At 38.9% G+C, this 13,379-nt stretch overlaps 1 protein-coding gene across 13 annotated transcripts in view; it reads left to right on the forward strand.

Moving 5' to 3' along the window:
* Positions 1 to 13,379, forward strand: part of LOC148880830 (uncharacterized) — a 132,125-nt gene that overhangs the window by 59,531 nt on the left and 59,215 nt on the right. For all 13 annotated transcript variants that reach the window (XM_088962882.1, XM_088962880.1, XM_088962891.1 and 10 more), the window contains 2 exons: positions 3,032 to 3,080; positions 12,343 to 12,413. In XM_088962882.1, coding sequence (XP_088819008.1) covers positions 3,032 to 3,080; positions 12,343 to 12,413 — 120 coding nt within the window. The remainder of the gene's footprint in view (positions 1 to 3,031; positions 3,081 to 12,342; positions 12,414 to 13,379) is intronic.

Genomic DNA, 13,379 nt, shown 5'->3' on the forward strand with positions numbered 1-13,379 from the left:
AATCCTTTGTGGTTAGGATTGTAACCCACAAAGGCTATTCTCAGCTGTATGGTGTGAATTATATGGAGACATTTTCTCCTATGGCTAAAATTGGTTCAGTTCAGGTGTTGATTTCATTAGCTGCTATGTATGATTGGCCTTTTGTGCAACTGGATATCAAAAATGCTTTCCTACATGGTGATCTCATTGAGGAAGTGTATATGGAGCAACTGCCAGGGTTTGTTGCTCAGGGGGAGGATGGTAAGGTTTGTAGACTCAAAAAGGGCAATTTATGGACTAAAACAATCTCCACGCGCATGGTTTGGGAGGTTCAGTGAAGTAGTGAAAGAATTTGGGATGAAATAGTGTCAGGTAGACCATTCTGTGTTCAGCCATGACTCAAAAGATGGGAAAATCTTGCTAGTGGTGTATGTGGATGATATTGTCATAACTGGGAGTGACAGTAACGGGATTGACAGGCTGAAGAAATTCCTACAAGACCACTTCAATACGAAAGATTTGGGTAAGCTGAAATACTTCCTGGGAATAGAAGTTGCAAGGTCAAGGCATGGAATTAACTTATGTAAAAGAAAATATGTTCTTGACCTACTTGAAGAAACATGATTGTTAGGTGCTAAACCAGCAGAGACTCATATGGAACTTAATGTCAAGTTGAGTGTTGATGCAGGTGAAGAGTTTGATGATCCTGGAAGATACAGGAGGTTGGTGGGAAAGTTGAATTATCTGACTATTACCTGACTAGATATATCATTTGTTGTGAGTATGGTGAGTCAGTTTATGCAACATCCTCAGATTCCTCATTGGGAAGCAGTTCTAAGGATTTTTAGGTACCTGAAGAGTGCTCCAAGTCGTGGTTTGCTATATCGAAGTGGAGGGACTCTTGAAATAGTAGGGTATACAGATGCTGATTGGGCTGGTTCTATATCAGACAGGAGATCAACTACAGGGTATTGTACCTTCCTTGGTGGCAATCTTGTAACTTGGAAAAGCAAGAAACAAACAGTGGTGGCAAGGAGTAGTGTAGAAGCTGAGTACAGAGCTATGGCTCATACCACATGTGAACTAGTATGGTTGAAGAACTTGCTACAAGAGATGGGGTTCTCGGTTGACAAACCCATGAGACTATACTGTGATAACCAGGCTGCTATTCACATCTCTTCCAACCCAGTCTTGCATGAGAGAACCAAACATATTGAGGTCGATTGTCACTTTGTGAGAGAGAAAGTGAAAAATGGAGTGATAACCACATCTCATGTTAGCTCAGGAAATCAGTGGGCAGATCTCTTTACAAAGGGATTGTCTCGGGGCAGAGTAGATTATATTTGTGACAAGCTGGGACTATATGACATATACTCTCTTGCTTGAGGGGGAGTGTTAGAATATACAAATCAGGGGTATTTTGGTCATTTGGGTCTATCTATTTGAGAGTGAAAGGTCTATTTTATTTAAGTTATGTGTCCCATCACTTATGAGGGACAATATGGTCTTTCTTGTAACTATGTTATTGGAGATAAATACAAGTGGGTCGGCTAGAGGTGAATTGATTTTCCTAATCTGGCCGACCCTTTTTCTTCTATTCTTCATCTTTCTCTTCTTCTTCTTTCTCCTCTTCTTCTCTACTTTAACCTAGAACCGAATAGGGATTTCACAACATCATTCAGAATCCTATTATTATTAAATTTTCAATAAATATGTTTTATTACTTTTATCCTAATGTCATGATGTCTCTTTACAGACAATGTATGATCAGCTTAACACTGTTTAAAACCCACCTGTTGAACCACCTTATTAAATTTGTCAAACTAGGCTTGAGGCCTATTTCAACCCATAGAGAAATTTCTTGAATCATCATACCTTCTTCTCACTTCCATCACCCTAGAGTCTTGATGGTTGTACACTTCTTCTAGGTTACCATACAAGAAATTATTCTTGATGTCCCACTAATGAAGGGACCATGACAAATTTCCAACATGAGATGGTATAAATCTAGTTGAGTGAATCTTAGTTACAGGAGAAATGCTTTTATATAGTCAACTCCATAGTCTATGTAAAACCCTTTTTCCACCTACCTTTGCGAATAGTGCTGTAATGTGGGCCTGGCCCATGGTGGGCCAGCATGGGAATCTGGGCTGTGCCAGGCCTAGGCTGCAGAGGAGAGTGGGCCCCCAAAGCACGACTCGGTGAATTGGCTTGGCTTGGCACAGCACGCGCGCCGGCCTGACACAACCTAGATTTGAGAATTTTTTGTAATATTTTCAATTTTATTTGAGATTTATTATGTCATTATAGTTCTCTTTATAATGGAAACATATAAATTATAAATCTGGGGCAGCGGAAACAGATCAGAATCTTACCCTTCTTCTCTTCTCTTCTTTCTTCTGTTCTTTTCTCTTTTTCCTTTGTTTTTCTTGCTGAAACTGTACCAGATTACTGGCTGACTGTGAACAGAACCAGCCATCTGTTATGTTCAAAGAAGAGCATATACAGCACTGGTAACAAGATGTGGTCTGTTGCAACTTGCAAGTTGAAGGATCTAGAAGAACTAGGGGCATACCAAAAAGGAAATAGGTCAAAGAAGCTAGAAATCATATGACGACTAATATAACAGTGGATGACACTGAATAGAGCTGAATTTGAGGACAAGCTTTCATGTAGCCAACCCCATATAATTTGGAAAAGGCTTTGTTGAGTTGAGTATTCCACATACACCAATATTTATTAGAAACAAAATGATCACTCTCTAAAGTGCACATTTTAAGCTTCAAGTCTTCTTCTTGCACTCTAGTGGTATCAATCAATTGGTCGTATGCTCCTTACTTTCATTATTTCACTACAAAATCCCAACTAACCAGATCTCCTTTAATTTTTTTTTCCAATTTGGTAGACAAAATTCTCTACTCAAATGATGTTGTATATTTAGTAGAATAGTAGCCTTCATTAATTTCATTATGAATAAATGTTTATTGTCTTCTCGTACATGAGATATCTTTGTCTACTTGCATTATGCACCTAAAATATTCACTTTTCATAGGGTGAATTGGTGAGGCTTTTTGCAAATGATCAGAAGAAAATAACATGTGGTAAGCCTATTTCCACTAAAAGGTGATCTTTTTTTTATATATTCAGCTATGGGATCACATACTGAAAAGTATCTCATATATTTTACATTTATTCATGTGATAGCTCCACAAATGGATAAATAAATAATAATCATGCAACTACAACTCTTGATATTGTTCTAAATATTTGACTTTGACAATTAGTAGGTAGCCTCTTACTCTGTTATTGGGTTCAGACAAGCCCTTACAGAGAATGATTGCTGCTTTATGTATGCATATTTTTTGTTCAATAATTATTTTATCAATAACTTTAAAATTTATTAAATTAACGAAAAACAAGTTCAAAGAGGTAAGGGGAGAAATAAGCTCTCTCAAGTCTCAACTCTCCTCTTTATCCTTTCAACTAAATTACAATTAGGCCCAGAATAATTGATCTCTACCTGCCCCTTTTTGCCAAATACATCAGAAAAAGAATTAACACTTCTCTTGACCTATTAAATTTAAGTTGAGGTAATCGGTGCTATTTGTTGTATGATTTTTGAAAATTTAGGTTTATCATACTATAATCGGGTTGGTAATTGTTCATTACTTGTCCAATTGAAATTATTTGATTAGGAACGGCATAGATAATTCATTGGAATTGTGTTGTGCATAAATCTGATTTTATAACTGACTTACAAAAGGGTCCTCCACCCTATTAAGGTGCACAACATTGCTTGGAGGAAAGAAGAATGCTTGAATTAATTTTCTAGCCCTCTCTTTTAATGTCTACACCTTCCATGGGGGTTTAAGTTTGTGGTTGGGTGTGTTTGCATTATACAATTTCTCATTGGAATATAGGTTTAAGCACTTGTAAAGTCTATTCACTTCAATTGATATTGTAGAGAAGATGGGCCGAATGGCCCGTAGGCTGTTACTCTATGTTATCTTTATGTTCTTCTCTATTTTGGGCCTTATTCTGGGCCCATACTCTTCTATGTTTTGTTTTTGTAATTTCGTGTCCAACCAAGGACCTCTCTTGTAATTATTCAAAGATTAACTTAATAAAAGTGTATTAGAGTGTTAGAGGGAGGTTTAGTTCGAACCTCTCATTCTCTAACCCTCCTTGTTGCAGCTCTCTCTCTCTCTCTCATTCTCTAATCTTCTCTTGTTTGTTTTTTGGTTTTCTTGCACAGTCCCATACTTCTAGGGCTGTTTTTCAACTTGGTATCAGAGCAGGCCTGAGCTTGGCGTGGCTCTCATGTGGTTATAGTCCAGCCGACTGCATGAAGGTGTTCTAGGGCTGGAAGTTTAGACTCATTTGCCTGATTCTTGGAGGTCATTGGAGGGTGCCCAAGACTCTATTCACTTGGAGAATAGTTCGGTGACCATGAAGAATCAGAGAGAAGGATTGTTCGGTCTGATTTGAAGCTTAAATCAAAGATTCATACAACTGTAAGTTGCTTCAGTTATTGCTGAGTTATTTCTAGGTTATTTTTCTGATTTGGGGAGTTGTTAAAGTACTCGAAACCCCTCTATATTTGCTCTACTGTTCGGCCGATGCTGGACTGATTTAACTCAAAGATTTCTGGGTTATTTTCTTATCTTGTTGGACTGCCAAGTGGCCGAAACTTGTTTAGACTCAGTGGTACGAGTCTCTACTTCAGTTCAGCTACTTCTTGGACCTATACGGAGTGCTCTTGAAGTGATTCCTAGTAGTTAACAGTGGGGTGCTGACTGCTGCATACATAGTGTTTGTAAAAAGGCTTCTAAGGATGGGATTCTTATCTCCCAAAGGAAGTATGTCCTTGACTTTCTCTTTGAAACTGGGAAGATGGGTGCTAGACCAGCTGCAACTCCTATTGATATGAGTCACAAACTTTCTGCTTCAGATGGGACATTGTTGGAAGACAAAGGGGTCTTTCAGAGACTTCTTGGGGTGCTCCTGTACTTGTGCATGACTCGGCCAGGTATTGCATATGCTGTCAGTTGTATTAGTCAGTACATTCATGCCCCTCGAGATACTCATATGGCAGTTGCAGAATGAGTTTTGTGTTATTTGAAAGGCTCTCCAGGAAAAGGGATTCTGTATACCAAGCATGGACATATGAAACTTGAAGCCTATACTGATGCTGACTGGACTGGAAATATTGATGATAGAAGATCTACTTAAGGGTATTGCAGTCTGGTGGCTGGTAATGTTGTCTCTTGGAGGAGCAAGAAACAATCAGTTGTGGCCCAATCCTTAGCATAAGTAGAATATAGGGTCATGGCACATGGAGTCTCTGAATTGTTGTGGATAAGGTCATTGATAGAAGAATTCAAGATTGATTATGACAAGCCGATGATGTTGTATTGTGATAATCAAGCTGCCATCGACACCCCTGGCCAATGCTTTGATCATCCCAAGAATGTTGCTTTTGGTTCTACTTTTTCAGAGTCTGCTAGTCAAATTATGTTGAGTCATTGTCGGTTGGGTCATTTACCTTTTTCTACTTTAAGCCATTTGTTTCCAAAACTGTCTAAGGGAGTCGGTGTGTCCAGTCTCAATTGTGAATCCTGTCAGTTGTCAAAGCATTGTAGAAAAGTTTACCCTGTGAGCAATAAAAGATCCTCTTTTCTTTTTCATATTGTGCACTCTGAAGTGTGGGGGCCATACCATTTATCCTCTATGGGGGGTTATAGATATTTTATCTTGTTCATTGATGACTTCTCTACATTCACCTGGATATACCTAAAGAAATCCCGGGATGAAGTCCCAAGACTTGTAAGGCAATTTCATGAGCTTGTTCTAACTCAATTTGGTACCAGAATTAAGGTTTTCAGATCTAACAATGCAAAAGAGTACTTTGACAAGAGTTTATTCTTGTATCTTTCAGACATGGGGGTTATTCATCAAAACTTCTATGTTAGAACCCCTGAACAAAATGGAATTGTTGGGAGAAAAAATAGACATATTGTTGAAGTTGCAAAGAGCCTTTTGTTTGCCTCACATGTTCCTACAAGATTTTGGGGTGATGTTGTACTTACTGCTACCTATCTCATAAACCGTATGCCATTCAGGGTTCTAGGGTTTAAATCCCCCTTCAGTCTTCTTCATCCAGACAAGGATCTCTTCCCAATTCCTCTTCGTGTGTTTGGCTGTACCTGCTATGTTCACATTCCAAGTGTGCAAAGACACAAGTTTGAACCGAAAGCCCACAAATGTATCTTCCTTGGTTACTCCCCCACACAAAAGGGATATTGTTGTTTTGATCCAAAGACTGGCACCCAACATGTCTCTATGGATGTTACCTTTAATGAACTTTCTCCTTTTTATGGTTCCTCTCAAGATGGACTTTGTCCACAGGGGGAGAGTCTGTCACATGTTTTTGCTTTTCATCTTCCTATCCCAGTTGAGTCTCTTGACAAACCTGTATCCTCACCAAATGAGTCAAGGGAGGATCAGTCACTTCATACCTCTTGTCCAAGGGACCTATTTCTTTACCCCCTCGCCCTATCCATAATCCCAAAGTGTATCAAAGGCAGAGATCCAGGAATGAGCAAGTGGTTTCCCTTACAACAGATGAAGCTCATACATTCCCAATCACAGATGAGATAATAGGTACTGCTTCAACTCCTTTGGAATCATCTTTTCCAGACCTTGATGTCCTCATTGTTGTTAGGAAAGGGAAGCGGAAGTGTATTGCACACTGCATTTCCAAACACCTTTCTTATGACCTGCTTTCTCCTTCATACTTTGCCTATCTGTCTTCTGTTACTTCTAACCCCATTCCTAGGTCTGTCTCAGAAGCTCTTGGGATTCCAGAATGGAGAGATGCCATGGAAACCGGAATGGATGCTCTACATGCAAATAGTACTTGGGAGGTGGTGGATTTGCCTAAAGGAAATGATCCGGTTGGGTGCAAGTGGGTTTTCACCATTAAATACAGAGCTGATGGAACTATTGAGAGGTACAAGGTTAGGCTTGTTGCAAAAGGGTATACACAGACATATGGGATTGACTACCAGCAAGTATATTCCATTCGCTTCATGGCCACTCCCAATCACCTTCTGAGACTTCAGGTCCTGAAACACACAGTGAGATGGGAAAAAGGTTACACAACAATTCAATGATTTGGTCCGACTACTTACAGATAACAAATTGGTATTTAATTTAGGCACATGAACAATGGAAGGTAAGAGTAAGGAGTCTGTAGCCTTGACAGTTCCCTTGCCGGAAATAGGGGCAAGAGAACCATCTGCTAAGGTGATTTTGTCACGCCAGGAAGTAAATCATATGAAACAAATAAAGTGGAAAGGTTGGTTATGTGATAAGAAGCACCTGAGTCTATGATCCAAGGGGTTTTGTGTTTACCTGAGTTGGATGCATGGTTAGCGGAAGCCCTTATACCTGAGTGAGCAAAGGCAATGGTGGCTGAACTTCCAGAAGGGATGGATGATGAAGGTGCACCTTCAAGCTGACTGATCATCTTTCCAAACTTCTCATATTCAGCTTTCATGGCTGCCAACTGTGCACTGGTAGACTCAACCTCTGTATCTGTGCCTGTGGCTGCATGCGCACTTCTTGTCTTTCTACTATTATTCTTCTTTTGGAATCTGATTGGTACAAGATTGGGATGGAACTTCCAGCACTTGTCCTTTGAATGTTTCGGCTTCTTACAATATTCACACACCACTTCTTTCCTTCCTGAGCCACTATGAGCTTCTGTAACCCCTTTGGGTTTAATTCCCATATTTGCAAAATGATCATTAACACTAACTCCTTGAACCTGCACTTGCCTTCTACTTTTTCACTGTTGACCAGAGTATATGCTTGTGACAATGAAACATCTTCTTTGGACAAGATGTTTTGCTTTGTAATATCTTATTCAGAATTTAGCCCTGTTAAGAACTCAATCACCCTATTCCGTTCAACAAATTTCCTGTATGTTTCAGCATCCTTAGGGGTATCACAAGTCACAGCCTCTATCAAATCAATCTTTTGCCATATAGATTTTAAGATTGAGAAGTATGCTGCAAGTGACTTCTCCCCCTGTCTTAGATTTTTCACATCACTTCTCAGTTTGTAAGATCTAGCAACATTCAACTTCTGGGAATAAGTCTTTACAACACTATCCCAGATTTCTTTAGCCGAATTCATCCACAGATAATGTTGACTGATCTGTGGCTGCATTTAGTTCACAAACCACCCAATTACTGTGTAGTTCTCTTGTACCCATCTCTCATAAGATGGATCATCCTCTGGAGGAGCCTTCTTGCTCCCAGAAATAAAACCCCATTTTCCTTTGCTACTAATATGGATTTTCACTGATTGTGACCAAACTAAGTAATTTGTCCCATCAAGCTTGACTGTAGTTACAGATAGCATAGAATCGGTTGGGGTTCCCAACATCTGCCCATATTCAGTAGTGTTCTTGTTTTCAAAGTTTGAGAAATCCATCATGCAAAGTTCGGTGATAGTTCTTTTCTTTTTCTGTTTCTGCCTCCAAAAGACACCCAACAACCTCCAAACACAAGATATTTCTGATTCTAACAGCCAATGTCTCAAGAGGAAGACAAAAGAAATACAGTACTTGAGAGACCTTTTGTCGAACACTTAGTGTGCAATACTTAACAGCCCACTGTTTACTATTTTAGCCTTCAAAGTATAGGGCATTGTTTACTGTTTCAGCCTTCAAGAAGGGGCTAGAATGTAGATGAGACTAGTACCTCTTAGTTTTAACAGTCTCAGCATTTTCCCAACCCAATAATCAGCCGAATAGGACCTCCAAAAACAACCCAGAAATTTTTGGGTAGGAGCAGTCCAGCAATAGTGGACGAATGAAGTAGTCTCAACAGCAGTGATTCCATGGGTATTTCGGCTACTTGATAGTCTAGAAAAGAGATAAAAAACAACCCAGAAATCTTTGGATTAAGTCAGACCAGAGGATAGCCTAACAGTAGCACTGTTTCCAAGGAAACTTCGGCCCTTTTAACAGTCCAAAACAATGAAAAATTAACCCAGAAACAACTAAGCAAAGACTTACAATAAGAGAGTCTCTGGTTTGTACAATAAACCAGGCCGAACACTTGTCCTCTAGGATGACTTCGAAAAACCTTTTCTCTGATTTTAAATCAGGCAAAGCAACTTGTTCTCTGATTCTTCCTGATCACCGAACCCTTGTCCAAGTGCGTAGAAGCTTGGGAACCCTCCAATGACCTCCAAGAATCAGGCGGATGACTGTAAACTCTCAGCCCTAGAACCTCCTCATGTAGTTGGCTGGACTAGAACCACATGAGGGACACGCCAAGCAGTGGCCTGCTCTGATACCAAGTTGAAAACAGTCGTAGAAGTAGGGACTGTGTTTGAAACAAGGAAACTAGAAAGAGAAGATTAGAGAAGAAGAGAGAGCTGCGGCAAGAAGAGTCAGAGGATGAGAGTATGGGCCCAGAATAAGGCCCATTACAGAGAAGAACATAAAGATAACATACAGTAACAACCTATGGGCCATTCGGCCCATCTTCTCTACAAGAACCCTTTCTTGATCGCTCCCAGAGTGGAGATCGAACTGGTATGGTGGCAGGAACAGGAGAGAGCGGAAAAACAGGAGCAGTCGAACTGCAGGTTCTTCTTTCTTTGTTACCTCTGAACTGAGAATTGTTATGTTGGAGGTTCTCCCTGCTCCTCTATTTATAGCCTTTAAAGAGAGCATCTCCTATTCCCATTAGGAGTTTCCTAATCCAAATCCTGTATTTGGATTTGGACTTCTTTAAGAGATAAGGATAATCCCTTATCTTTTCTACAGATAAAGATCAACCCTCATAATCTAATTAGGAGTTCTCTGATCCAAATCTTTATTTGGATTTGGACTCTTTGAGTGGATAGGGACAATCCCTTATCCTATCTGTTGATCTAAATCCCAGAACTGCCCCCTTTTAATTAATCTCATTAAGCCAAATCGAATTGGGCTTTAGGCCCATTAAGTCCATCTGCTCACTTAGGCTCCAAATTGCTGCCCAGTTGGATATCCTTGTATGGTGTGGGACCCAAACATTGATCTACACATCAGCCACATGGGTTCATCCCAGCCTCTGTTACAAGGCTTGGCCGAATTCACTATAGGAGATAGTTACCGCCTGAGTCCATCACCATGGGCTCTTAATGGGCCCAACAATTACACTAAATGGTCATTTGGTCAAGCCACTTTATAAAAACCCAAGGACTGTGGGCAGATGCAATATTAGCACATCAGGTATCACCCTAAATGGTTTTACACTTAACCTCTCAGCCCATAATGATCAAACATTGCCCGACAAGAGATGACCTCTCCCTCGGCTGCAAGGTACAGTATTGCACTCTCTACTCTCATGGATCCCGAGAATTAAAACCTTTTGCAAACAGTATTGCACTCTCCCTCGGCTGCAAGGTACAGTATTGCACTCTCTATATAAATATATTTTGCAAAACAAATTTCAACGGTTGAAATCGACTGCCGGCTGTTTTGGTTTCCATCAGAGAGAGCATTCCCGATCATTCACTTTGTCCAACAAAGGGGTTGATCCTGTCACTATGATCACCCACTTAGATGAATTCTCAGACTGTCCCAACATACGCAGATTTTGACCCCCTCTAAGGATCTCACTGATTGGCATATCAAAGACAGCCCAATCTGATACCTAGTGTAGTATCATAATCGAGTCTAGGGGTCAGGCATAACATTCCAGTTTTGCCCATCTATCTCCAAGGTCTAGGGCAATACTGGAATTCTGGTTCAGTTCAGGGTTTCAAGAAAACCCACACTGCATGTACCTTAGGTCTCACCCTGGTAGTTGAGACAAGCCACCCCAACCAACTTGGCAGCATATCAGTGTTAGCCTTGGTAGGATAAATCTCCCCAGATCTATCCAATGGCTGTGAAGATTCTAAACTAACATGAGTCTCATGTGTCCAGTTTAAGGGTATTACACTGAAACACACCATAAGAAGATGAATCAAATATGTACTTTATTCATTTACATTAAATGTCATAATGTACATCATTCTGATTGGAGCTAAGGGCATACACTATCTAACATATACAACTTGTGTCTGATGTATTAGAAGAACTTTCTTTTCATATTTGTTTTTGACCATGCTTCTCAATTTCAATATTGATAGACATTTCTCCGTGTAGAGATGGGGAAAGTTTAGAGATATTTCATTAATTTGACTAAAATCTTTGGAAAATCTAAAGAATTCAGGTAAATTGTTTAAAATCATGGAAATAAAAAATCATGGATTGTAATATGTAAAATCATAAATATGATACATGGTCAACTTTGGCATCATTTACCATGTCCATCACCATACAGAGTTTCTAGAAACATGGCCATGCTAATATCAATATTAATTGCATGTTTATAGATTTTAATTTCCTTAACATACAAGATATCTAACTTAGAAATTAACTCTGTTTATAGTTCATAACATATTACAATCATGGAAATAAAAAATCATGGATTGTAATATGTAAAATCATAAATATGATACATGGTCAACTTTGGCATCATTTACCATGTCCATCACCATACAGAGTTTCTAGAAACATGGCCATGCTAATATCAATATTAATTGCATGTTTATAGATTTTAATTTCCTTGACATACAAGATATCTAACTTAGAAATTAACTCTGTTTATAGTTCATAACATATCCTGGGGGGAGAATCCACCAGTTGCCAAAAGAAATTATAAAACTAATAAAATTCTAGTTTAAAAGAAATTATAATAACAAAAAGAAAAAACATCAGAAACATGTGCCTGACCCAAAATGATGAAAACTTCCCAATTTAGTATCAGAATTACAAAACTTATTGGCCTTGTTTGATACATAATCAAATGACATATCTATTGACTCGAAGATCAAGAAAAGAGGAAATATTTTTACTCTTCAATTTAGGGCACAAAATATAACAGACTTGAATTCTCTCTTTGGTTTTGGGTTGAGGCATGCATAATTTGTGGTTATCTTTCTAATATAACTTATTTACATCTCATGTGAGTAAGACTTACAGTTTCCTTGTTACTCTAGTATTGCAATTTCAGCTAAAAGACTCTTGGGCACCTTGTAATCATCTTGATCAAGTAGCATCTTTAGCTTACTTATCTAATGAAAACTTTATTTGGTTGTGATCATCATTTCATTTTATAGGTTGGTAACATGCTCTTTAGTTCTCTTTTGATTATCTTGTGAATGGTTGAACAGTTCACTTATAGTGTCATTTGAAGTAGTCAATCTGCATTTTCTTCTAGAGTGCACCTGATTTTTTTGTATGCTATGCAGATGCAGATATGAAAAGGGAGATTGACACACATATCTCAGTAGGCCGGGCATCATTTGATGTCCTATTTTGGGTAGGATGCTTTTATTTAAAAGTGTTTGTTTGGCATTCGAAAGTTCCTTTTTTCTACTCGAAGACATTATTTTGTTAGGATCAACTAAAATTAGTTTAAAAGTTATGTACAATGGAAAGTGATGCATGAGGAAAATGTTCTTCTTCCTCTTATTCTCTTTTTCTACTCGAACACATTATCAGAGCAGGTTACTCTTTGATCTCCCTTCTCTCTAATCCACTTTGTTTTCGTGATCTATTGAGAACCTACATCTCTGTCGAGTGGTCCTGGATTGTTTTGATCTCTCCAGGAACCCCTTTTCTGTTTTCTACGCATGTAGAGAGAGAGATTTTATTGGATCTCTCTTGTCTGACCTCCAGGAACCCCTCTCAACATATTCTGAAATTTATACGGAGATCCGTGAAGATTTCAGAGAGATCTGGACTCTTTTTCTTGGCGGCTGCGCCCAGACTTTCCTTTTCTGGACTATGTGTTCAGCCTTTCTTTGTTTTGGATCTTGAACAATCTCCAATGAAAGTAAGGGGTTTTTATCTCAGATTTTTGACTCTCTTGGATTGATTACAGCTTATTTTACTTGTCTCTAGATCAAGTTTTACTTCAGTTTAGTTTCTTTAAACTTCAGCCGAACCCTATTTTGTGCTATTTTCTTGTTGAAATGGCTTCAGACAGAGGTGATATCATTCCTATAAAGATGAATGGACAGAACTATGGGATGTGGAACTTCCACTTCAATTTTATGTTGAGGGAAAGGGTTTAGAAAGATATCTGAATGGAACGGTCACCAAACTAGCTGAGATCGAGGCCAAAGCTTTACAACAATGGAAGTTGGATAATGGTAAACTTGTTTCTTGGATTTTGAGTTCTATTGACTATCATATATCTGTACCCATGACGAGAATGAAAACAGCATAAGATATGTACATGTATCTAGAAAAAGTTTATCAACAATCCAACATATCTAAACAA

Source organism: Nelumbo lutea, chromosome 1 (genome assembly GCF_056320005.1).
Source record: "Nelumbo lutea isolate HS-2025 chromosome 1, American lotus-T2T, whole genome shotgun sequence".
NCBI classification, from domain to species: Eukaryota; Viridiplantae; Streptophyta; class Magnoliopsida; order Proteales; family Nelumbonaceae; genus Nelumbo; species Nelumbo lutea.